Consider the following 27,652-nt stretch of genomic DNA (forward strand, 5'->3'; position numbering starts at 1 on the left):
TAATACATTACAAAAAATATAATTATTAATAAATAACCACAAATGAAACTCTAAAAATAAACGAAAACAAGCAAGTCAAAATGACTCCTTTCAGTAGTTCTAGGCGGGGTCACGAGTCCAGTAGTCCTAGTGTTAATGAATATGTTGAAGAGAACAGGTCCCAATACCGACCCCTGCGGTAGCCCACTGGTCACAGCGACCCAGTTATAACCACCCTCTGCTTTCTATCACTAAGCCAGTTACTAACCCATTTACACACATTTTCCCCCAGACCAAGCATTCTCATTTTGTGTACCAACCTCTTGTGCGGCACGGTATCAAACGCTTTGGAAAAATCGAGATATACCACGTCCAATGACTCACCGTGGTCCAGCCTATAGCTTACCTCTTCATAAAAACTGATTAGATTGGTTTGACAGGAGCGATTTCTAATAAACCCATGCTGATATTGAGTTAAACAGTTATTCTCATTGAGATAATCCAGAATAACATCCTTCAGAAACCCTTCAAATATTTTACCAACAATAGAGGTTAGACTTACTGGCCTATAATTTCCAGGTTCACTTTTAGAGCCCTTTTTGAATATTGGCACCACATTTGCTATGCGCCAGTCCTGCGGAACAGACCCCGTCGCTATAGAGTCCCTAAAAATAAGAAATAATGGTTTATCTATCCTGTAGAATGTAAGCCCGCAAGGGCAGGGTCCTCGCCCCTCTGTATCAGTCCGTCATTGTTAGTTTGTTTACTGTATGTGATATTTGTAACTTGTATGTAACCCCTTCTCATGTACAGCACCATGGAATCAATGGTGCTATATAAATAAATAATAATAATAATCTATTACATTACTTAGTTCTCTTAGTACTCGTGGGTGTATGCCATCCGGACCCGGAGATTTATCTATTTTAATCTTATTTAGCCGGTTTCGCACCTCTTCTTGGGTTAGATTGGTGACCCTTAATATAGGGTTTTCATTGTCCACCGTGTTCATTGCACACATCCAGAATCTCCGCACCCCATACATAGGGCCCTGTGATTTACCTTGCGGCGACGCAGTGTCTCTGCAAGGTAAACAGACATGCTGCGTTCTAAAAAGACGGGCCGCCAACTGCGTGTTCGCACGCATAGTGGAGACAGGATTTCATAAAATCCCCTCCACTATGCTGTAACATCTGGACGCTGCGAGTTCAACGCTGCGCCTGTATGTAGCGGTCAATCCGCAGCTAATCCGGATGTAATCCTGAACGTGGACACGCAACCTTAGGGAGCTGATTGACCTAAATTATCTGGTAATGGGCCTGTTACCCACATAAGCCCAGGCAAGGACAATCACGGCATCAACAAGGATTCCAGCCCAACCTATGAAGGTGCGTCTAGCTGTGTGGGTATAGAGGTAATTTTCGCTAATTCAGCAGCTTTATTTTAATAAGGGCAACATTTGGGAGTGAGAATCCACCCCATTCCTTGTGAAGAACATTACGTGCCGAGTAATTCTAGGCCCTTATAAACAAACCATTAAAGTTCAGAGAACCTATCATCAAATATTCTAAAAGGGGGGAAGCAATAGTATCACATGCATGTCTTAAAATTTTTCATAATCACAATCGTTATTAAAATTAGCAAATATTGCAGTTTTCATACTGGCCACTTTTTTAATGAAAGAACAGGAAGTCTGAGTATAGTTTTCAGCAGATTCCTTGCCATGAGAGGCAGGATTACAATGGCAGGCACTGCCTCTATATACCACTGATAACACAGGACCCACCAATCACAGTAGGTGATATCACACAATGCCATCTCTTCAAAAGGAGTTACTTGCACAAAAGACATGGTTCGTTCATTGCTGATAATGTACATGTGGATTTCCTGAAATAGGAAGTTATTTGAAGAAAAGCCTAAGTGGCCAATGTGAAAAATTCAAGGTTTCTAGTGTTTATTTCTAATAAACCAAAAAAAAAAAATATTGAGAGGGGGGGAAAAAACATGTAACAAAAACCTGATGATACCCTTTAGGCCGGCGTCACACTGGCGTTTAAAACGGCCGAGTGCAATGCGATAAAAAAAAAATCGCATTGCACTCGGACCAATGTTAACATATGGGGCCGCTCCCAGCAGCCAAGAGGAAAACTCTTGGCTCACTCGCACCCATATAAGCCTATGGGTGCGAGTGAGACAGCGCACACCACTCAGATATCATCCGAGTGATGTGCGCTATAAGCGGACCCCAGCAATGGAGGAGATGGAGAAAGTCATTTCTCCGCCTCCTCCGCAGCTGTGCTCCGATCCTCCCTGTGCGAGAGAATCGGAGCACAGACGCATGACACTCGGCTCCTGCTCTGCTGCGAGCAGGAGCCGAGTGTCATTAGCATATCGCATCCGATGCTCTCGCATCGGATGCAATACGCCAGTGTGACGCCGGCCTTAATGTCAAACCAGCAGCAAAGACCAATGGCTGCATCTTTGACTTCTCCCCTTCCATATGAGAAACCAAAAAAGTTTCACTTTAGTTTGCAACTGAAAAAAAAACAAACCGCCAGATTTCACATACCATTTTTATTACATTATTTAATTTCTTTTTTTTTTTTAAATCTGAACTTGAGATATCTTATTTTAATACCACACTCAGATCCACATTCTTGTAGTATATGGGCACAGTAAACCTTGGCTTTGATGTTCTTTCTTCCATTGCCTTAAGTGGCTATAATGGCAACGAGGACTGAAGAGATGATGGAAATATTCAGATGTTTTCGTTGTGATTAAATAAATATAGAATGATGCATTTCATCTATCCAGCTAATTTGGCATCAACTAATCATATTCAACAATAATTTGCACATTTTTTTTTTTAAGATCCTTTTTGAAAGGACATTGCTTTGAGAAATATATTTAAAGATAAGGATGCGTCAGCATTAAAGAAATTATTCAGGATATATATATAATATATATTTACATAATAAAAAATGTACTGACTATTTAAAGTAAAGTGGCACAAACAGCAGGAGTTAGGGTATGTGCACACGTAAGAATTTCTTGCAGAAAATTCCTGAAGAAAACTGCACATTTTCTGCAAGAAAACCGCATGCGTTTTTTTTCCAGAGCTTTCCCAATGCATTATATAGCGGGAAAAACGTGATAAAAAAACCCCGCAAAATTAATGAACATGCTGTGTTTTTTACCACGATGTGTTTTTTTTCGCGGAAAAAACGCATCATGTGCACAAAAATTGCAGAATACATTCTAAATGATAGGATGCCTATGTATGCGGTTTTTTTCACATTTTTATAGCGGAAAAAAACCGCAACGTGTGCACACAGCCTTACACTTCCCCTAATTATAGGTTACAAAGGATAAACTTTCTTTAAGCGATGGCAAAAGGAAAAAAAATAAAATAAATGGCCTCCTGTTATTTGCAATACCTCCAACATACAAGTCACACCTGGATTTAAAGGGTAAAATATACAGAAAAAAAAATACAAGACAAGGAGCAAGAAAACCCATTCATATAACAGAAGTTTCGACTTTACAAAATGACCTCGGACCCACACAAAAAGCGAAATTTCTCATGTGACAATAAAAGACATCTTATTGCATTGCCGTTGGCTCTACTGGTTCATACAGCTCCAAAGTTCATTCCCATTTCCTCAGTATAAAACAGCGGCTTTCCTGACGTGGACTTCTTGTGAAGATTGATCCTGGTCCTCATGGTACACAATATCATTGTGATTATTTCAGCACAATGAAACCTGACAATCCGACTGTTCACCATCGGCTAGGAGCAAATCCTTCAGAAAAGCTACATATCTTGTCAGGAAAAGATGGATATTAATTTGAGATATTTTCAGAACAAATAAGGATATTAGGAAAAAAATACTACAAAACCCCTTGTGGTGTTGGACAAAGGCACCTCAATGTTCACATTTAGAATTTTTTGCCTACCACCAGTGTAGTAAAAAAGAAAAATAGGATGTTTTTGTGGAGCAGCTTTGTACAGTCAAAGCAGGTCACATTAGATTCCATGGCAGGACAGATCTAACCACAACCTCTACATGACTGCAGTTCACATAAAAGGTATTAAACTGGAAACACGCCGGTGCCCTGGTAAAGACCATGCCAGCAAAGGATAGGAAATCCCTTTTCACCAGTTTTTGGTTGCACATGCCTCCTTGCTGCTTTGGCTGTTTTACATAAACTGCATCTGTAAAAAAAAAAAAAATTGTTCAACAACAAAATATAGATCTGTTATGCACAAATGAAGCAACAAGTAGGGTTACACTTTCATTGGTCAGGGAAAATAACACAAAAAAAAAAAAAAAAATAATATATATATATATATATATATATATATATATATATATATATATATATATATATATATATATATATATATATATATGTCACACACCAAATATACACCACACTGACTGCAGGGACATACACGTATTGTTTGTCAGTTCCGAGTTCTTGGTTTTGGTGTATTGAGAAAAGGCAGATGCATCAATAGTACTGGCATCACGACTGTGACCAGTCACCGGACTGGCTGCAGTGGTCCTTGTAAATGTGCGGCAACCCACTGCTTTATGAAGATTAACCAAAAGGAGTATCTTGTACTTTATCAGCAGGAGATTTCACAGGTATTGAAACAAAACAAACCAACAAAAAAATGTAAGTGTTACTAAACTTTGACTTACAAGTACGGTATTTATTTTGTTGGCCCTTGAATTTCCTGCGGTGGGAGTCTGGCTTGAGACTTCCAGTAATCAATCAAAAGACTGCGCAGAGAGGGGGCAGAGTGAAGTTTGGACCCATAGGCTTTCTATCGAGCCTAACCTAAGTCCATACCCTTTACTGATTAGAAGCAAAACCGTAGGCACTACTAAATTTGTGGTGCTCAAGTAGGTGCCCAAGCCATACTATATTAAAGATAAACTTGGCGCACACGAACGTAAATGCAGTGAAGATTTAATAAAGTAGAGTGCATACAGTAAACGTTTCGGTTAGACCTTCATCAATGTACCTCACTTAAGTACATTAAGTACATTACTTAATAGGTTTTATTGGTCGCACAGGGTTAGAAAGTACCCCACTTGGAATAAAGAGACGGTCTCTGATTAAGCCGGGTCCAGCACAAAGAGACAGGAGTGACGGACGCAGTATCCACCGCTGGTCCAGTGTGTGCGTCCGTCACTCCTGTCTCTTTATTCCAAGTGGGGTACTTTCTAACCCTATGCGACCAATAAAACCTATAAGTACTTAAGTGAGGTACATTGATGAAGGTCTAAACTGACCGAAACGTCTACTGTATGCACTCTACTTTATTAAATCTTCACTGCATTTACGTTCGTGTGTGCCAAGTTTATCTTTCATACCCTTTACTGAGACAGCTGCTGATATGGACAGGGGAGTCTACCACCAAAGGGGATATGAAACACAGGGATATCCCCATTTAACCATGGAATTAAACTTGTGGTGGCAGCCAATGGTCACATGTCAGCAGCTCAGTCAGTATAAGCACAAAACGTGGCCTCCTCTTACCAGCACTGGACAGTTCAGGTGGTGGTTTATATAAGGGAATATTTTTTAAATAGTTCCAAGTGAAAAATTGCAGTTTTGTGCGATCTAAGAGACATTCAAAGTTTAAAGTTTCCCAGACTTTCAAGGATGTTCTTAAGTTGCTTTAATTAGCAGGAAAATAAGCAAGTTTACAATTGACTTGCTTTTTCTACCCGCTGACATTCACCTGCCATGAAAGCCTTTATCTTTTATAGTGCACAATTAGTTTCCATGTGGAGCCTGGACTCTAGTTACGGGCCAAAAGTGTTTACCAAGCTTAACTGTTGAATTAAAAAGTCTATTGATGCTTGGCATCTGTTCAATTAGGCCTTCGTTCCCCATGTTAATAATCCAAAAAAAAAAAAAAAAAAAAAAAAAATTTACATGCCTACATCTCTGGCCACAAGACACGTTGAGAAAAGGGCCGTGTTTAATATTTAGTCAGTATTTGTAAGCCAAAATCAGTAATGGGCGAAAAAAGGAGATTTTTGTGTACTGACCGTAAAATCTCTTTCTCTTAGCCTCTAATTGGGGGACACAGGACCATGGGTGTTATGCTGCTGTCCACTAGGAGGCGACACTATGCATAATCTGAAAAAGATTAACCGTGGCTCCTCCTCTGCAGTATACACCCCTGGACGGCGTCAGCCTTCTCCAGTTTTGTGCAAAAGCAGTAGGAGGAACGTAACATGAATAACATAACCATGCCTATTAGAAGGCAACTATGTACGAGCTCAAGAAAACAATATGAGAACTCAACAGTAAGATGGCCCGGAAAGGGCAACAGGGTGGGAGCTGTGTCCCCCAATTAGAGGCTAAGAGAAAGAGATTTTACGGTGAGTACACAAAAATCTCCTTTACTCTGTTGCCTCATTGGGGGACACAGGACGATGGGATGTCCCAAAGCAGTCCCCGGGTGGGAAGCAATGGACGAATATTGTGCAGACAGGCCCCTATACTTGGGGCACCGCTGCCTGCAGAACACATCTACCCAGGCTCGTATCAGCTGAGGACTGGGTATGAACCCTGTAGTGTTTAGTAAACTTGTGTAGGCTAGTCCAAGTGGCTGCCTTACACACTTGTTGTGCCGAAGTCTGGTGCTGAATGGCCCAGGAGGCCCCTACCGCCCTTGTAGAGTGTGGGCTCGAAGAGGAGAATTCTTAAGCCGGTAGGCCTCTTGTATGGTGGATCTGATCCGCCTGGCAAGGGTAGCTTTGGAAGCTGGCAGACCCTTGCGGCCGCCTTCCGGAAGAAGGAAAAGAGAATCAGACCTCCGAAAGGATGCAGTCCTAGACACATATATACGCAATGCCCTGACAAGGTCAAGCGTATGCAGAGCCTTCTCCACTCTATGAACCAGGACCGGACAAAGGGAAGGCAGAGAAATTTCCTCATTGAGGTGGAAGTTGGACACAACCTTCGGAAGGACGGATTGGACCGTACTGAGAACTACCTTGTTCTGGTGAAAAGCCAGGAAGGGTCATCTGCAGGGGAGTGCTGTCAGTTCAGACACCCTGCCACCAGGAATACCACCTTCCGGGAGAGAAGGCGGAGCGGGACCTCCTTAAGGGGTTCGAAGGGTGGTTCCTGCAATGCTGACAGGACAAGGTTGAGGTCCCGGGTTTCTAGTGGTTGTCTGTAGGGGAGAACCAATTGGGAAACCACCTGAAGAAAAGTCCTTACTTGCGGCTTGGTAGCAATGCGCCTTTGAAAAAGCACTGGGAAGGCTGACACCTGGCTCTTAAGCGAGCCCAGGGACAGCCTGGCCTCCAGACCTGATTGGAGAAAACCAAGTAGATTGGGGAGGCAATAAGGGAATGGGGTCTGGCCACGAGATTCGCACCAGGTAAAGAAAGCTTTCCAGGTACGGTAATAAATCTTTGCAGAGGCTGGCTTCCGTGCCCTGATCATGGTATTAATGACGTCCGGCGAGAGCCCTGCCTGGGTTAGAACCCAGGTTTCAAGGGCCACGCCGTCAAATTGAGGGCCCCTGAGTTCTGGTGGTAGAACAGGCCTTATGATAGAAGATCCGGACGATCGGGGAGGCGCCAGGGGGCATCTGCTGTAAGTTGTACGATGTCGGCGTACACCATGTACGTCTGGGCCAGTCCGGTGCAATTAGGATGGTTGGAACTCCCTCTTGCTTGATCTTCCTCACCACTCTGGATATCAGGGGGAGAGGTGGAAAAATGTACAGAAGCTGGAACTGGGTCCAGTCCTGAACCAGAGCGTCTGCTCCGAGCGACCGCGGATCGTGTGCTCTGGCCATGAAGTTGGAGACCTTGGCATTGAAGTGGGATGCCATTAGGTCCACATCCGGGGTCCCCCAGCGATGGCAGATCTGGCGAACAATCTTGGGATGGAGAGACCACTCTCCTGAGTCTATTCCTTGTCAGCTGAGGAAGGCTGCTTCCCAGTTGTCCACACCCGGAATGTGGACCGCCGAGAGAACCGACCGTGTCCTCCGCCCAGTGGAGGATGTGTGACACTTCTCGCATTGCCTGGGTACTGCGGGTCCCTTCTTGGCGATTCACATATGCCACAGCCGTGGCACTGTCCGACTGTATTCTGATGTGAGAGGCTGCCAGTAAGTGATGGAAGGCCCTCAATGCCAGGAGGATGGCATGAATTTCCAGGATGTTGATGGGCACGGTCGCTTCCACTAGGGACCACTTGCCCTGTGCTGTAGGTGCACTGCACCCCAACCCGCCAGGCTCGCATCGGTGGTCAGAACCTTCCATTGACCTATGAGAAAGGATTTCCCCGTTGCAAGTGAGGTTGGCTTGAGCCACCAGTGCAGGGACCTCCTGGTTGACGACGTTAGCCGGAACTCCCTGTCGAGAGATCAAAGGGTTCTTGTCCCAGGACTCGAGGATGGCTAGCTGGAGAGGCCTGAGGTGAAACTGGGCAAATGGGACCGCTTCTATTGCTGCCCCCATTCTGCCGAGGACTCTCATGGCAAACCGGAGAGATCGGGGGGGTTTGCGGAGGAGGGTGCAAACTCCTAGGCGGAGAGCCAGTGCCTTGTCCTTGGGAAAGAGCACTAGACCCCTGGAGGTGTTGAATAGCATTCCCAGGAAGGTCAGAGACTGACTCAGGGTTGGTGATGACCAATGTAGGTTGACTAACCAGCCCATGCGACTCAGAGTGTCGGTTGTGATTGAGACGCTGAGCTCGCAGTCCTTGAAGGTGGGAGCCTTGATGAGTAGATCGTCCAGGTAAGGAACGACTACTATGCCTCTGGAGTGCAGGACATCCATGGTGGCTGCCATGACCTTGGTAAACACTCTGGGAGCCGTGGTGAGTCCGAACGGGAGAGCCACGAACTGGTAGTGGTCCTGGTCGATTGCAAACCTGAGAAAACTGATGAGCAGGTGCAATCGGTATATGCAGGTATGCGTCTTATATGTCGATGAAGGCTAGATATTCTCCCTTCTCCATGGACGCAATGATGGGCTAAAGGGACTCCATGCGGAAGTGACGAACCCGTACATATTTGTTGAGTTGTTTTAGGTCCAGTATGGGCCGTACGCTGCCTCCTTTCTTGGGGACTACGAATAGATTGGAGTAGAACCCTCGGAAGCTCTCGGCCGTGGGGACCGGTACTATGACTCCTGCTTGAAGAAGCGAGGAAACCGCTTGGTGGAAGGCACGAGTCTTGGTTGGCGGTTTTGGGGGAACACAGAGGAAGAATCGGTTTGGTGTGTTGGAATTGAACTCTATCTTGTATCCGGAAGACACTAGTTCCCTGACCCACCTGTCGTCTGTAATAGGCATCCAGACTTTCTGAAAGAGAAAAGTCGTCCGCCTACGGGTGTGATGTCATCCGGAGTCCGTGAGTCATGAGGAGGAGAAAGTCTGAGGTTTTCCTCCTTTGGGCTTTGACTGGCCTGCTTTTGACTGCCAGGTCTAGTCCGACCTTTGCGTCGACCGTGAGTTGTCCCTGCGTGGGGAACGGTTACGATTTTGTACTGAACGCGAGACGGACCAGCCCGAAGAATTCCGAAAGGATCGGACTCGAGTTTGGTTACGCTTCTTGTAAGTGCGTTTAGGTTTCAGTTGAGGGAGAGAGGTACTTTTACCTCAGGTAGCGTTGGATATCATTGTGTCCAACTTTTCACTGAAAAGTCGCCCACTGAGATACGGGAGGTGCGTGAGGGACTTCTTTGAGGCTGCGGCTGCTTTCCATTCCCGCAGCCAGAGGATACGCAGAATCGTGATGGCGTTTCATGCTATCCCGCTACGCCCCTTGCTGAATCCAGAGCTGCATGAAGCATGTAATCTGCTATAACTGCTATTTGAACCGCTTGGTCCGACAGCTCAGGAGCAGATGCTTGGAGGCCAGCTTGTAAATTTTTGGCCCAAGCCAGGATGGCTTTGGCAGCCCAAACTGAAGCAAAAGCAGGAGCCAGGGAGGCCCCTACCGCCTCGAAAATTGAACGAGTCATGCGTTCTACCCGCCGGTCTGCTGCGTCCCTGAGGGAGGGTTGAGCTATCTGGCCGTGAAAGGAGGGTCTGTGCTGCTACTCTAGAGACTGGGGGGTCTACTTCGGGTGGATCTGTCCATTCCTTGGTGTCCTTCTGTGGGAAAGGGTACCTTGCCTCCAGATATTTGCGATTAGTGATTTTTTTTTTTTCAGGCTATGAGAGCTACATTTTAAGGATTGCCTTAAACTCTGGGTGGTTAGAGAAAACCTTAGGCGGCTTCAGAGCTCCTTCAAAGGAAATCTTGTGTTCTGGGGCCTCTGGTGGCGGATCAGAAATGTCCAGCACCCAATGGATGGAAGAGATTATGTCCTCAACTAGCACTGTATTGCTAGGGGGGGATTGGGATCAGGGACCCCTCCATTTCCCTGTCTGAGTCAGAGTCACAGTTGCCTTCTGAATCCTGTGTATCACTGAGGTGTCCCCTGCTGGGTGAGCTGGGAAGGAGGCCTCCTCTGGTCGGGGATTGCGGAGACCTGCATTGTCTGCCCCTGGAAGGGGACGGTCTAGATGACCTGGAAATACGGTGTCTCTCCCTTGAATGGGATGTCGCAGATGGACTTGACCTATGGGTCCGCTTGCGTCCTGACCTAGACGTGGATGTGCCAGGGTCGTCCTGTTCCTGAGTCAAGCTCTCCCTTTGCTGCGTAACGGTCATAGCCAAGGCATGACTCTGCAGAGCCTGAAGCAATGTGGAGGTTTGGTTATCTATAGACTGCGTCATAGATTGCGACATCTGAGTGACCCATTCCGGCGTGGCAGACACCGAAGCATTGGCAGGGGCTTCTTGGGGCTCTGACACAGTAGTCTGGATGCAGTCCTGGCAGTGCGTTGCTGCCACTGGGGAGAGCGGTCCTGCAGGCTGTGCAGAATGCATAATAGCAGTCCTGCCTGGTTCTCTTGGACCATGAGCCCGGCATAGTGCACAGAGTGCAGAAGGGCTGGCTGCAGAGGACCTTACAGGGGTAGCTATGCAGAGGAACCTATAGTGGAGCCTTATAGGGAATATGGATTCATAGCAGAGTAAAAAAACCCAGCTGTGATCTTACCCCACCAGTTAGCTTCTAGGTCCAGCGCCGAAGATCCACAGTCCTGTGCCCCCCGGAGACTGGCTGGCCTGGTCCTGCTGACCGGGAGGTGCAGGGTTAATCCCTGCAGCAGAAATGGCCGCCGAGAAGAGGAAGGGGGAGAAGGGGGCGGAGAGCTGAAAAAGGCGGCAGAGCTGTGTAAAAAAGCGCCCTTTCTGTCTCGATCCACCCCCTCTACGACACTGTAGAGTGTCATATTTGTCATCCGGGGGGCAGGCCGGGGGCGGCGGCTTCAGCTAGGCCGAAGCCACCGCCTAAATTAGAAGCCTGATGCCCAGAAAGGCTCCAGGCCGGCACGGAAGTCCGGGAGGGGGTCGGATCTGAACCAGCCCCCCCCCCCCGGATTTAAAGGCTGGATAGCAGTGGGGTTATAAGCGGAAGGGGGGGCCCTGTGAGAGGCCCCCCTGAGCTGGTGCTGCCGCAGAGACAGGGGCGCAGGGAGCCCTGTGTCTATTGTGCCATGCCTGCCTGCAATCCCCCCGGCTCCGACAGGAGCCCGCAGCTGGGCTGGGGTCCCTGGATGCAGGCGCAGTGTGCTGGCCCATTGCTGGGAGCTGCAGAGTGCTGCCTGTACAGGCCCTACCTGAGGCGTCTCAACCTAATGCCTCCAGAGGGTGATTAGGGAGGGTGCTGCTGTCACCATCAGGGGGCTTTATTCTCGCCTCGACCTCAACCCATAAACCAAAAGGAATTGGGGAAGGAGGGGGGGTCTCGATTTCGAACCAGCACCCGAGGGACTGGGGAAGGAGCGACATGAGGAATAGCCGTCTCGACTTCAACCGGGCACCCTGTAATAGGGGGCCGAGGAAGGAGCCATGCCGGGAGTCTCACAGGAGACCCACTTTTCTTTATCTGTAATCCGTCGTGGGGGGAAAAAAACGGAGTAAAAATTTTTTAGGTGTGCCTCCTATGCGACACTAAGCAAAAACTGGATAAGGCTGACGCCGTCCAGGGGTGCATACTGCAGAGGAGGAGCCACGGTTAATTTTTTTCAGATTATGCATAGTGTCGCCTCCGAGTGGACATAACACCCATGGTCATGTGTCCCCCAATGAGGCGACAGTAATACAGAAGTGGTGAAGTGTTTCTGTTATAATTTTCCTCCGATTGTGCCTCTCCTGATTTTGGCTTACAGACAGTGATGTAAAATACTCACCAAATACTGAACACATATACGTCGCCTGGAACAAAAGCATTCATAATATAAATTGATTATTATTAAATGCATACATGATTAGAAATAAGTTAAACACCTGATGTGAGGAAGAAATATTTCAACAAATAAGATGAATATTTGATAAGAATTTCTTAAAAGTGACACAGGCTTACCTGAGCCCCAGAAACAGGCGCAAATGGATTTGTGGGTCTTATTCCCGGCTGTGAATAAATCATTGGCTGAGGAACCATGAGAGGATTTGCACCAATCTGTGTGGGAACCTGACGAGCAAAACCAATATACATGTACTATAACGAGGTAACTGAAGGATAGATTTCTACCAATGCAAACATTAACAGTACGTTCAGGTTTTAAGTATCCAAGATTAACTTTTAAAAACAAAGGCAATAGCTTTCTCACCATTCCATACACAGGCACTTGAGGTGTAGTGACTGGATAGCTCAGGGGTGCAGGAACCTTCAAATGAAATAAAAAACATATAATTCTATGTATGTTCACGCAGTGCTGCTACAATGGCATCTCTTGATCATAATGACAAAATAGCCCTGCCTTCAAAGAGATTAGTCCAGGAGTCACAGTGTAAGTAAAGGTACCGTCACACTAGACGATATCGCTAGCGATCCGTGACGTTGCAGCGTCCTCGCTAGCGATATCGTCCAGTGTGACAGGCAGCAGCGATCAGGCCCCTGCTGTGCTGTCGCTGGTCGGGGAAGAAAGTCCAGAACTTTGTTTCGTCGCTGGACTCCCCGCAGACATCGCTGAATCGGCGTGTGTGACACTGATTCAGCGATGTCTTCGCTGGTAACCAGGGTAAACATCGGGTTACTAAGCACAGGGCCGCTCTTAGTAACCCGATGTTTACCCTGGTTACCATCGTTAAAGTAAAAAAAACAAACGGTACATACTTACCTACCGCTTTCTGTCCTCGGCGCTCTGCTTCTCTGCTCTGGCTGCGGCCGGAAAGCAGAGCGGTGACGTCACCGCTGTGCTTTCCGGATGCCCGGCGCTGACAGCCAGAGCAGAGAAGCAGAGCGCCGAGGACAGACAGCGGTAGGTAAGTATGTAGCGTTTGTTTTTTTACTTTTAGGATGGTAACCAGGGTAAACATCGGGTTACTAAGCGTGGCCCTGCGCTTAGTAACCCGATGTTTACCCTGGTTACCGGGGACCTCGGGATCGTTGGTCGCTGGAGAGCTGTCTGTGTGACAGCTCTCCAGCGACCAAACAGCGACGCTGCAGCGATTCGGATCGTTGTCGGTATCGCTGCAGCGTCGCTTAGTGTGACGGTACCTTAACATTCCTGTGTTAGATCATTGTGGTCACACGTCAGTAGCTCAGTCTGTAGGAGCACTGGAAGTGGCCTCTTCTCAGCACTGGACATTTCAGGTGGCCATTTTTATAGAGAGCAGCACAACAATTTTTAAACAGTGTTTTTTAAATGGTTTCAAGAAAATAAATTGTTATTTTTGTGTGATCCAACAGAGAAATTCAATATTTCAAGTTTCCAGGACTTGCAGGGGTGCTCTCAAGCTCTTAAATTGCTTTAATTAGTTAGTAGATAGAAAAAAAAAGTCAATTGCAAACTTGCTTATTTTGACACTGTCTGTCATTCCCCTGCAATGAGCGCTTTTGTCTTTTATAGTGTACAGCTGGTTTCCAAAAATCCCGGCCGCTAATGGTAACTGGCTGAGAGTGCAGTAGTAACATTCCAAGAAAGGAGTTAATTCTTAACACCCCAATCAGCTCTCTCCAGCCCATTGATACAGCAGATATGTGGTCACCTGCTCCTCTCTCTCATCTTCTGTAGAGATGAAATCATAAATCACCAGTCTGACAGCTTTCAGAACATGTCTGCTAATCTCTGCTAACACTGTCAGGAGCTGTGCGCTTGTTCAAATGCCGTTATCACTGTATGTAACGATAGTGATAGCTGAATGTATTACAGCAAAACTTACAGTCCTACTATTTACCAGAGCTGTCCCTCAATGAGAGGCTGCCCTGTTAGAAACAAGGAGTAAGGAACCTATAGGGAGAATGCAGGGTTCTGAACTACACAAAACACAACTTGAGAATACCCCTATAAGTCATCGATATCAGTGAGGATCTGACGCTGGGCACCACACAGATCTGGCTGTAACGAGAGCTGAAAACAGCTGATGTACACAGTGGAAAGAGCCTGAAGAACGCAGCGTGGTACACAGTGTAGTGGCCGTTCTAGTGTATGCACCTAAGAAAGGACACTTCACTCCAGCTCTTTACACCATGTACCGCTGCTGGATGTAAACAGCTGATCGGTGGTGGTGCCAGATATCATCAATATACAAGTACTGGAAATCATGAGGAATACCCTTTGTTTATTTCAGTTTTTTTTTTTTTTTTTTATTTAAAAACTAAATACAAGTAAATGAAAAGAAATACGCTAAAATATTGAAATCTTATTACAAAATATCAGAGATAAAAAAAACTGGCTAAAACATTTACATCAGGAGTTCACAGCTTGTTTTTTGCTTTGAGCTAGGCACCATCGGCAGATTTCAGTTCTTGAGATAACCAAGAATGTGCCCATTGCTGTTCCAATTTTCCATGTTGTAACAGGGAGCTGTCCAGTAAGGCGTAGTTTGATCTCGGTTAGGGAAATGGCGCCCACACATACATTTGATGCTGGGATGTGCCAGAATCTTTCTTTGCTATAGAAGTGTTCGTCCTGTTAGAGCCGGCATGCAGCATCCATCACTAAAGCAATGTGCAACAGCTCAAAATGTAGCTAACCCATCACCAATAGGCAAAAGCTTCCTTAACAGTTTAAAGTTGAAAATGCAAAACCTGCAAGCAATTAAAGCATCTTAATTCTACCTTTAATAGGTCACAGAAAACAGCACTTACATATCCAGTAGAGTAATGGACTCCATTCTGGGATAGCATGGTTAATAAAACCCAAAATGATTACAAAGTCATGAACTGTAACAGCACTGTGAGCCACCACATTTAACAGCGCACCACCATAATATATATATTATAAAGTCGGACAGTCTGCTGCCCTCAGGCCTGCGAGATTATCCGAAATACTGCATATACAGAAAAGCATGCATGCAGCAAGTTCTTTCTAGAAAGAAACAAAGGATCATGGTGGGTCAGATGTAATTGCTTTCTATAGTTCAAGGTCCAATGCACCGAGTGTATATATTGTAAAATCCCTAAGGCTATGTGCACACGCTGCGGATTTTGCTGCGGATCCGCAGGAGTTTTCCATGCGTTGTACAGTACCATGTAAACCTATGGAAAACAAAATCCACCGTGCACATGCTGCAGAAAAAAACGCGTGGAAACGCAGCGGTTTATTTTCCGGAGCATGTCAATTCTTTGTGCAGATTCCGCTGAGGTTTACACCTGCTCCTCAATAGGAATCCGCAAGTGTAAAACCGCAGGGGGAATCCGCACAAAAACCGCGGTAATTCCGCAGTAAATCTGCAGTGTGGTTTACCTGCGGATTTAACAAAAACAGTGCGGAAAAATCCGCACACCATTCCACAGCGTGTGCACATAGCCTAAGGCCCCTTTCACACATTAGTTTTTTGCCGTCATGCACAATCCGTTGGATCGACGGATCCGCCGCAGATTGTGAAAAACTGAAGCGATGGATTCGTTTTATCGATGGATCCGACTAATTGGATCGAAGCATGCTCAGTTAAAAAAAAAACAAAAAACGGAATCATTTGACAGATCTGGCGCCATAGGCTTCCATTCTAGTCAACGACGGACGGTGACAAATCAGTCGCTGTCCGTTATTTTGACGTAGACAAAAAACGTTACTTTGTCAGTTGACTCCGGCCGCCGGACAAACAATTTGACGCATCCGGCGAACAACAGATGAAATGTGAGGCCATCCGTCGCTAATACAAGTCTATGAGAGAAAAACGGATCCGGCGGCATAAGTTGCCAGATCGATTTTTTTTCAAAATTAGACGGATTGCGACTGATGGCAAAAAACTGATGTGTGAAAGGGGCTTAAGTCTCTCAGTCAAGAGAGACATATGGGGTCATCTATTAAAAATAGTCTTGTGCCAAATTACCAGAAATTCAGAACATCAGATGTTCGGTTAATGTATTACACTGTAAATGGAGGTTTCCACCTTTCTGGGGAATAGTCACACAATAAGCAGTATTGTGCCACAGTTTGGGGAATATATTGCTCCTTTGGTCATGGGAATAAAGCACTTAATATGCAAGTTACAAGGGGCATCAAAACAGTGATCCTTTACTGCTGTACATGGTTTGATCTGACCCCAGAAGCGGTGGCTGGAGAGACCATTCTTCTGTACAAAGTGAAACCCTCGTGTGTTGTGAAATAACCGGATAACCTACCATTTGAGGTACAGGAGCTATAGGTGCAGGGGTCCACGTGGTTGAAGTACTTGTTCTTGCTTGCCAGTTTGTGCCACCAGTCAGTCTCTTCTCTGTAGGCTGATTCCACTGCATGTCAGATCTGCTGGGACAGACAACAGGTCATTCTTCAGCAACATGTCGGGCACGATGTCAAGATTCTAATACCAAACAACTAAGGCTGTAAAAAATTAACATATGCACAAAGTCTAAACCATTCAATAATAATGAAATGCTAATCTGATGAAATCACATCACTAGTAATTAATAATAAACCTACCCAGCCTTACATTACGCACCAATGTCACCTTACACCAGCAGGTCTACACAAAATGTGTGACTTGCTTTATGCTGTAGCAAACACACAGAAGCTTACTGAGGAAAACACCTGGTGCCTTGGACATCCTTGCCTAGTTAAGATGGGCACAGGCCTCTCCATCTAAATGTCTACAAGGTTTCTTCCTACCGGCAGATTTTTGGCAGAGTGCACCATTTTAATGTTAGGCTCAATATAGCAGCATATTTCAGACCAGTTACGGATGTAGTTGTCTGCACAGCACACAGGTGCGGACACTGCCTACTATGTGCAACCCCAATTCCAAAAAAGATGGGACGCTGTGTAACATGTAAAGAAAGTAAGAATTTAATGATTTGGAAATCTTTTAGCCATATTTTATGCACAACACAACATAGAACACAGATCAGAAGGTGAACGTTTGACGATTTACCATTTCATTTGAAAAAAAATAATTCATAGAAATTGATGGCATCAACACATCTCATATAAGCTTAGAGAGTTAATAGAAGGTTGGAAAGGTTCCCAAGTCATTGCATTCTTGTTTTCTTTACATTTTACACAGCATACCAACCTTTTTTGGAAATGGGTTTTTTATGCACTAGTCTGTTCCATAAATCTAATATCTAACAGAAGGCCAAGAGAGCAGTCATTGTAGCCCACATAAAGCTTCTGGACCAACAGAGTTCAAAAGGGGTTGTCAGACGAAAAAAGTAATTTTTTTCAAAAGGCAGGGAATATGAGAAGATAGAACGTATACCGTAGTATTCCGGTAGTAGCCACTGGGACACCAAGAGATGATGACTTGTTTTTGGTCACTTAACCACAAAGACCTGTGAATGGCTGCAGCGGTCAGGTGACTGGAAAATAACGTCATTGGGATGTTGTCCCTGAATGTACAGGTGGTCACTGGTGAGTACATATCTTTTTAACATCCTCTGCCTTTTGAAACATTTATTTCCCCAAGTCCGATAAACCCATTAACGCTTGATTTAAGCTACAACGGTTATAAAAAAAAACAAAACAAAAAAAAACAGATGAACGCTAGTCTAAATGATCCCTTGCATAAAGCCATCCACAGATTACTATAAAAATAACCTATATAGATTAATCACCAGTGCCCTAAGAACAATGCTTTGGATTGAGCCAGGAAATTGTACAAATTATTCCACACACCTTTTTGATGGTGTTCCTCCAAAACCAAGATCTGAAACGCAAGACAACATTTTGTGAGGAAATGCATCCAGGTAAGAAAAATGACTCATCTAAAACAAACGCTGCCATTAATCACTTACTTCCGACCAGGTTTGCAAGTGAAGAATCAAGGTCATTTGCCATGAATCTTCCACTCTGCGTTCCTGCGGCCACAGACCTTTGAATATGCTGTGAGATAGTCGGCTGCAATACATCATCTGTGAAGTAAATAACTGAGAAGGCAAAAAGACTGACATAAATCAAATAGAAGGGCCATTAGATTACACCACATAATATTATAGAAGGGCCATTAGATTACACCATATAATATTATAGAAGGGCCATTAGATTACACCATATAATATTATAGAAGGGCCATTATATTACACCGTATAATATTATAGAAGGGCCATTATATTACATCACATAATATTATAGAAGGGCCATTAGATTACACCACATAATATTATAGAAGGGCCATTAGATTACACCGTATAATATTATAGAAGGGCCATTAGATTACACCATATAATATTATAGAAGGGCCATTAGATTACACCATATAATATTATAGAAGGGCCATTATATTACACCGTATAATATTATAGAAGGGCCATTATATTACATCACATAATATTATAGAAGGGCCATTAGATTACACCACATAATATTATAGAAGGGCCATTAGATTACACCACATAATATTATAGAAGGGCCATTAGATTACACCGTATAATATTATAGAAGGGCCATTATATTACATCACATAATATTATAGAAGGGCCATTATATTACATCACATAATATTATAGAAGGGCCATTAGATTACACCACATAATATTATAGAAGGGCCATTATATTACACCGTATAATATTATAGAAGGGCCATTATATTACACCGTATAATATTATAGAAGGGCCATTAGATTACACCACATAATATTATAGAAGGGCCATTATATTACACCGTATAATATTATAGAAGGGCCATTATATTACATCACATAATATTATAGAAGGGCCATTATATTACATCACATAGTATTATAGAAGGGCCATTAGATTACACCACATAATATTATAGAAGGGCCATTAGATTACACCATATAATATTATAGAAGGGCCATTATATTACACCGTATAATATTATAGAAGGGCCATTATATTACACCGTATAATATTATAGAAGGGCCATTATATTACACCCATAATATTATAGAAGAGCCATTATATAACATCACATAATATTATAGAAGAGCCATTATATTACACCACATAATATTATAGAAGGGCCATTAGATTACACCATATAATATTATAGAAGGGCCATTATATTACACCGTATAATATTATAGAAGGGCCATTATATTACATCACATAATATTATAGAAGAGCCATTATATTACATCACATAATATTATAGAAGAGCCATTATATTACATCACATAATATTATAGAAGGGCCATTATATTACATCACATAATATTATAGAAGAGCCATTATATTACATCACATAATATTATAGAAGAGCCATTATATTACATCACATAATATTATAGAAGGGCCATTAGATTACACCACATATTATTATAGAAGGGCCATTAGATTACACCATATAATATTATAGAAGGGCCATTATATTACACCGTATAATATTATAGAAGGGCCATTATATTACACCGTATAATATTATAGAAGGGCCATTATATTACACCCATAATATTATAGAAGGGCCATTATATTACATCACATAATATTATAGAAGGGCCATTATATTACATCACATAATATTATAGAAGGGCCATTATATTACATCACATAATATTATAGAAGGGCCATTATATTACACCCATAATATTATAGAAGAGCCATTATATAACATCACATAATATTATAGAAGAGCCATTATATTACATCACATAATATTATAGAAGGGCCATTATATTACATCACATAATATTATAGAAGAGCCATTATATTACATCACATAATATTATAGAAGGGCCATTAGATTACACCACATAATATTATAGAAGGGCCATTAGATTACACCATATAATATTATAGAAGGGCCATTATATTACATCACATAATATTATAGAAGGGCCATTAGATTACACCACATATTATTATAGAAGGGCCATTAGATTACACCATATAATATTATAGAAGGGCCATTATATTACACCGTATAATATTATAGAAGGGCCATTATATTACATCACATAATATTATAGAAGGGCCATTATATTACATCACATAATATTATAGAAGGGCCATTAGATTACACCACATAATATTATAGAAGGGCCATTAGATTACACCGTATAATATTATAGAAGGGCCATTATATTACACCGTATAATATTATAGAAGGGCCATTATATTACACCCATAATATTATAGAAGAGCCATTATATTACATCACATAATATTATAGAAGAGCCATTATATTACATCACATAATATTATAGAAGGGCCATTATATTACATCACATAATATTATAGAAGGGCCATTAGATTACACCACATAATATTATAGAAGGGCCATTAGATTACACCATATAATATTATAGAAGGGCCATTATATTACACCGTATAATATTATAGAAGAGCCATTATATTACACCCATAATATTATAGAAGAGCCATTATATTACATCACATAATATTATAGAAGGGCCATTATATTACATCACATAATATTATAGAAGGGCCATTAGATTACACCACATAATATTATAGAAGAGCCATTATATTACACCCATAATATTATAGAAGGGCCATTATATTACACCGTATAATATTATAGAAGGGTCATTATATTACACCCATAATATTATAGAAGAGCCATCATATTACACCATATAATATTATAGAAGGGCCATTATATTACACCCATAATATTATAGAAGGGCCATTATATTACACCATATAATATTATAGAAGAGCCATTATATTACACCCATAATATTATAGAAGGGCCATCATATTACACCATATAATATTATAGAAGAGCCATTATATTACACCCATAATATTATAGAAGGGCCATTATATTACACCATATAATATTATAGAAGAGCCATTATATTACACCCATAATATTATAGAAGGGCCATCATATTACACCATATAATATTATAGAAGAGCCATTATATTACACCCATAATATTATAGAAGGGCCATCATATTACACCATATAATATTATAGAAGAGCCATTATACTACACTGTATAATATTACAGAAGAGCTATTATATTACACCCATAATATTATAGAAGGGCCATTATATTACATCACATAATATTATAGAAGGGCCATTATATTACATCGCATAATATTATATCTTTAGAACGTATAATCAAAAAATGTTCCTCAATCATTTCACTTTATAAATCAGCAAAATGTCTAAGCAATGTGTGATAGATATTTTAAAATGATAGCTTGTCTCGATATCTCTAACAGTACTGTATCCTGAAACATCTTACATCAGGGAGAATGTCAGTCATTAGATATTGTCATAGTGTATGACAAATAATCCCTTTTACATCTGATACATATTCAATTAAATCTGGGAGAGTTGACCTCCCTCATATCTGTAAACTGGTGAGTGGGTTATACATTTCAAGTGGAGTAATTGTACAATAACACTGAAAAAGAATGTTAGTCTTTAATATGAACAAAAAACAATATCTAATAACTCACCAGAGACACGGGTGGGTGAGCATGAGCATGCGTGCAATAAAGAGAGAAAAGGGAATTAGTTTTGTAAGGGGGAATAAACCAAACATCGAAGAGGCATAAAACATAGATATAGATAAATCTGTAATGATTACTGCTGGGGTAATCATTCCTTACAAGGATTATGATGTTGAAGTGAATTAACAGTCAACCATTACCTTTTAATTTTATTATGCTTGGTTTTAAGTATGTGCACATAGTATGTGAGAAGTTCTTGTGAATGTGATATCCTTTTTTTGTCAAGAGCAAGACTAGACTTTGTAAAAGAAAAGCAACACTTGCTTAGGGTATGTGCACACAGTGTGTCAGGTGGTGGTGCACACTGAGTTTTTAAGCAAAGTCGCTTCAGGAAAACACCGGTGTCCTTTAACCCCTTAAAGGGACTCTGTCACCTGAATTTGGAGGGAACAATCTTCAGCCATAGAGGCGGGGTTTTCGGGTGTTTGATTCACCCTTTCCTTACCCGCTGGCTGCATGCCAGCGGGTAAGGAAAGGGTGAATCAAACACCCGAAAACCCCGCCTCTATGGCTGAAAATTGTTCCCTCCAAATTCAGGTGACAGAGTCCCTTTAAGGATACTTATTAGTGATGAGCGAGTGTACTCATTGCTCAGGTTTTCCCGAGCACGCTCGGGTGACCTCCGAGTATTTATGACTGCTCGGAGATTTAGTTTTCATCGCGGCAGCTGAATGATTTACAGCTACTAGCCTGGTTGATTACATGTGGGTATTCCCTAGCAACCAGGCAACCCCCACATGTACTCAGCCTGGCTAGTAGCTGTAAATCATTCAGCTGCCGCGATGAAAACTAAATCTCCGAGCACTAAAAAATACTCAGTAGTCACCCGAGCGTGCTTGGGAAAACCCGAGCAACGAGTACACTCGCTCATCAATAGTACTTATGCCTCAGTGGTGCTTTTAAAGGCACTGAGAAATAAGTGTATAGCGCCCACCCAGCATCGGAATTCCTCCGGGGTACCGCGATCCCCACCCCGGTACCTCTGATGTCTCTGCATCCCCCCTAATGTCTCCCTGCCGGCAGCATCTTCTTCCGGGAAGAAAATGGCAGCCGCATGAGTAGTGCGCCCGCCGAGATCTGCCGGTTGTCACCAATAGGAAATTTTTCCTATTGGTTAATTTTGATTATTGTGATAGACCCTCTTACAGAGATCAAAATAAAATAAAAATATTAAATAAAACCCTTATTTATGACCCCCTTAGGTATAAAAAAAAAAATAAAAAAATGTATTTATTTCCATTTCTCCATTAGGGTTGGGGCTACAGTTAGGGTTGGGGCTATAGTTAAGGTTATGTTTGTGGTTAGGTTAGGGTTGTGTTAAGGTTGGAGTTAGAATTGGGGGTTCCACTGTTTAGGTACATCAGAGGGTCTCCTAACGAGACATGGCGCCACCATTGATTCCAGCCAATTTTGCTTTCAAAAATTCAAACGGTGCTCCCTCCCTTCTGAGCCTTTCCATGCACCCAAACAGTGGCTGTCCCCCACATACAGGGTATTTGTGTACTCAGGAGAAATTGCACAACAAATTTTGTTTTCCATTTTCTCCTGATACCCTTGTGAAAAAAAAAATGGTTCTAAAGTTAATTTGCTGAAAAAGTTAAATATTGATTTTGTTTTTCCTTCCACATGGCTTTACTTCTCGTGAAGCACCTGAAGGGTTAATAAACTTCTTGAATGTGGTTTTGCGCACCTTGAGGGGTGCAGTTTTTAGAATGGTGTCACTTTTGGGCATTTTTTTTGTTATATTGGTCATTAAGCTCTGTCACTAAGGCTGCCGTCACACTAGCAGTATTTGGTCAGTATTTTACATCAGTATTTGTAAGCCAAAACCAGGAGTGGAACAATTAGAGGAAATGTATAATAAATACAGAAGTGGTGCATATGTTTCTATCACCCACTCCTGGTTTTGGCTTACAAATACTGGTGTAAAATACTGACCAAATACTGATAGTGTGACGGCAGCCTAAGGGGTTAAGCTGCACTTTCAAGTCTGGAGACAGAGAGAAAGCTGGCTTCTGACTGGAAGTTTCCTAAAGAATGAATAAGGCTACATTCACATTTGCATTGTGCGGGGCTGTGTCGGCGACGCAACGCACAACGCAAACAAGAACGCATGCAAAACGCATAGTTTTGCGACGCATGCGTCCTTTTTTAGCCGGATTTTGGACGCAAAAAAAATGCATCTTGCTGCGTCCTCTGCGCCCTAACACTTGCGGTCCTTGCGCCCCCATGTTAAAATATAGGGGCGCATGCGTCGCTGCGGCTGCGCCCGACGCAGCCCGGCAGAACGCTAATGTGAACGCAGCCCAAGTCCCTTCTTTTAACCGCTTGAGGGTTTTGAGCATTATATTCATTTTATTTCATATTTATGTTCATTTTGTTTTCACCAGTATAGCAATCCCTGAACAGCACTGTGGACCCTTCCAAGTCAATCAGGTGGGCTGATGGTCCACAGGAGCACCACTGTGCAGGTAAAGCTTCTGAGGGAACCGAAGCAGAGCTATGTCCCTCTCATTCTCAGGATAGGTGAAGGATACAAAGGATGGAAAATCATAAAGTGACAGAATATCCTTGCAATTGGTTTCTGTAATTGGCCAGCTCTATAGGTTGTCCTATTATAACTCTGCAATGTCAAGTGTAGACACAGTGGATATGTTGGAGATATTCAGCTTTGCAACAAGTATCCACATCAAGAAGCACATTACCACGAAATTCTATTTTTCTATTTTTTAAATCTCCGATTTATTGTGAATTTGTAATGGAAATGCTATGTCATGTTGTATCCTGGTTTTAATCCTTTTCTATCATCATTTGGAAGAATTATGTAATTAACTTTGGTGACTGCAGGATTTCGAGGAGGGAAAAAAAAAAAAAAACTAAAAAGAGAAACCACCCACAAATGACACGACTTAATGTTATTTAGTAGAGACACTTTAGCCCCAATGCATTACGTTACCCAGGTATTAGACACACATTTCTACAGATATGAAGATCATTGCATACATGCATAGGATTAGTCTTGCATCAGCTAGACAGACACAGCTTTATTCACGCTGTACATGGGTAGCGGTCACTCCGGTCATTGACTACGCATGCATCCAAGCAGAAGGGGGAATATGGGCAAGTCAGAAATGCATTTTTCAAACCAACAGATTTATTTTATACTCTTTACTGTACCTCCGAAAATGCAACCAATATAAAGCGTACCTGGGGTTTCGTTACTTTCATGTGCAGAAGTCTTTGTTCCAAAAACGGCATCAAAATCCACATTCATTGCTGTGGATGCGTTCTGTACACCTGACTGAATTGGGAAACCTACACCAGATTATACACAAATACTATATTTAGTGTCTAAGCATACAGCAATATTTGGTTTGTAAAAAGAAATTAAAATGAATATAATTCACAATGTTCAAATAACAAAATTTGGAAAGTTTAGAAACGTTCTACAAGAAAAGCTGCCTTTGTTGCCTATACCAACCAATCGCAGCGCAGATCTTATTTTATATTACCATCTTGAAAAATTAAAGCTTCACTGTGATTGGTTGATATGGGCAAAAAAGACAGTTCTTTTAGATCATTTCATAAATCTCCTTTAATATGTATAACGCTTTCAATTTTTGAACTTCTCTGATCTCTGACACTAGTGACATATCTACAGGAAATGCCACAATGTTGGATAGATGCAGGTCCTACCCTCCGGGATCTGCACCTTTTTGAAGAACAGGGTGCTGTCCATTGAGTAATACCTGCACTTATTGAGCTCTATGGGAATCAAAATTTATCTGAGCCTCAACCACAATTAACTTTTTTATATATTATTAAATATGGTATATTATGACAACATGTTCTGCTTTGTATGGGGTAGTATGGAGATGGACATCTTGTGTAAATCCATATGACGAAAACCACCGACGCCCCTTCCTATACATGGCATTGCTTGGCACAGACAGGATAGAGATATTACTGAAGTCGGCGGTTTTCATCCAAATCTCTAAGGCTATGTGCACACTGAGTAAATGGATGCAGAGATTTCTGCGTTCTCTTGGCAGGAAAAAAAACACTTTTTTTATGTATATTGCCCTTCGTTTTTGCCTCATTTGAGTGAGGTCAATGGTGAAAAATGCAGGACAGGACAAAAACGCACAGAGAATTGACATGCTGCAGATTATTTCTGCACCGAATCTGCAAGTTAAAAAAAACAAACAAAAAAAACACTCAATATGTGCATGACACTTCAGGTTTCTCAATCACTTTTCTCGCATCAGGACTGCTTCAGGATTGCTAGAAAATCTGCATGGCAAAAAGCCACCAAAAACACAAAGAATCTGCAACGTGTGCACAAGCCCTAACAAGAATCAGAAGTGGATAAGCTATCAGAATTTTCTGGCTTCTAGGCTGTAAACGTCACATCCAGAACTGCAAGATAGATATTAAAGTGTTGACATTTTAATATACAAGACTTTTGTATTTTTCATCAGAGAAGTTCCCAGTCCGGACTATTGACTGAAGTGAATGAGACTGGGCTGCAGTATCAAATATAACCAGCAGAAAGAAAAGTATCACTCCAGTTATGCACACCACGTATAAAAAAATGAAAACATAATGTAGGAAAAAACACAAGATTTTATTGACACACAACATAATAAAACATACTTAAAAACAGAAAGGCAAGGCCCTGTCCATAACACTCAGTAAATACAGAGTACAATAATATATATAACCCATAATAAGCATACTGATAACCAATGCTATAAGCCTGCCTGTACCCTAGGACTAGATGCAGACCATACGTGGCCAGCTCACAGGACAAACTAACCAACCCAGGCGGATGTATACAAAATCCTAAGTGGCCAGTAAACACCCAAATAGTGCATTTAGCCCGAACGGCTCATGGGACAAAAATATCTACCCTAAGCCAGTAAGGCAACAGGATCCCAAAATAATAGTGGGAGAAAAAAAAAAAAAAAAAAGAGCACTGGAACCGCCAGGAAAAACCTCAGAGCACTAGAAGAAGGGGTTACCCAAATGGTGACCAGAGCGGAGTCCGTGGGTAGCCAGGCAAGCAAGCAGGACAGGACCCTGTCCTGCTTGCTTGCCTGGCTACCCACGGACTCCGCTCTGGTCACCATTTGGGTAACCCCTTCTTCTAGTGCTCTGAGGTTTTTCCTGGCGGTTCCAGTGCTCTTTTTTTTTTTTTTTTTTTTTCTCCCACTATTATTTTGGGATCCTGTTGCCTTACTGGCCCTGTCCTGCTTGCTTGCCTGGCTACCCACGGACTCCGCTCTGGTCACCATTTGGGTAACCCCTTCTTCTAGTGCTCTGAGGTTTTTCCTGGCGGTTCCAGTGCTCTTTTTTTTTTTTTTTTTTTTTTTCTCCCACTATTATTTTGGGATCCTGTTGCCTTACTGGCCCTGTCCTGCTTGCTTGCCTGGCTACCCACGGACTCCGCTCTGGTCACCATTTGGGTAACCCCTTCTTCTAGTGCTCTGAGGTTTTTCCTGGCGGTTCCAGTGCTCTTTTTTTTTTTTTTTTTTCTCCCACTATTATTTTGGGATCCTGTTGCCTTACTGGCCCTGTCCTGCTTGCTTGCCTGGCTACCCACGGACTCCGCTCTGGTCACCATTTGGGTAACCCCTTCTTCTAGTGCTCTGAGGTTTTTCCTGGCGGTTCCAGTGCTCTTTTTTTTTTTTTTTTTTTTCTCCCACTATTATTTTGGGAT

General features: G+C 42.6%; 1 protein-coding gene across 2 annotated transcripts in view; it reads right to left on the reverse strand.

Annotated features, from left to right (window-relative positions):
- Positions 1–2,534: 2,534 nt before the first annotated feature.
- The window catches only part of LOC138662047 (phosphatidylinositol-binding clathrin assembly protein-like), an 82,115-nt gene continuing 56,997 nt past the window's right edge, over positions 2,535–27,652 (reverse strand). Inside the window, exons 14-20 of one of the 2 annotated variants that reach the window (XM_069747155.1) lie at positions 25,138–25,245; positions 18,270–18,386; positions 18,151–18,181; positions 16,662–16,782; positions 12,700–12,756; positions 12,453–12,560; positions 2,535–4,195 (exon numbers count right to left, since the gene is read on the reverse strand). In XM_069747155.1, the coding sequence (XP_069603256.1) occupies positions 4,181–4,195; positions 12,453–12,560; positions 12,700–12,756; positions 16,662–16,782; positions 18,151–18,181; positions 18,270–18,386; positions 25,138–25,245 (557 nt within the window). In that variant the 3' untranslated portion in view covers positions 2,535–4,180. Of the gene's footprint in view, positions 4,196–12,452; positions 12,561–12,699; positions 12,757–16,661; positions 16,783–18,150; positions 18,182–18,269; positions 18,402–25,137; positions 25,246–27,652 lie in introns of both variants that reach the window. The other variant, XM_069747154.1, reaches the window with a different exon arrangement.

Source organism: Ranitomeya imitator, chromosome 2 (assembly GCF_032444005.1).
Source record: "Ranitomeya imitator isolate aRanImi1 chromosome 2, aRanImi1.pri, whole genome shotgun sequence".
Lineage (NCBI taxonomy): Eukaryota > Metazoa > Chordata > Amphibia > Anura > Dendrobatidae > Ranitomeya > Ranitomeya imitator.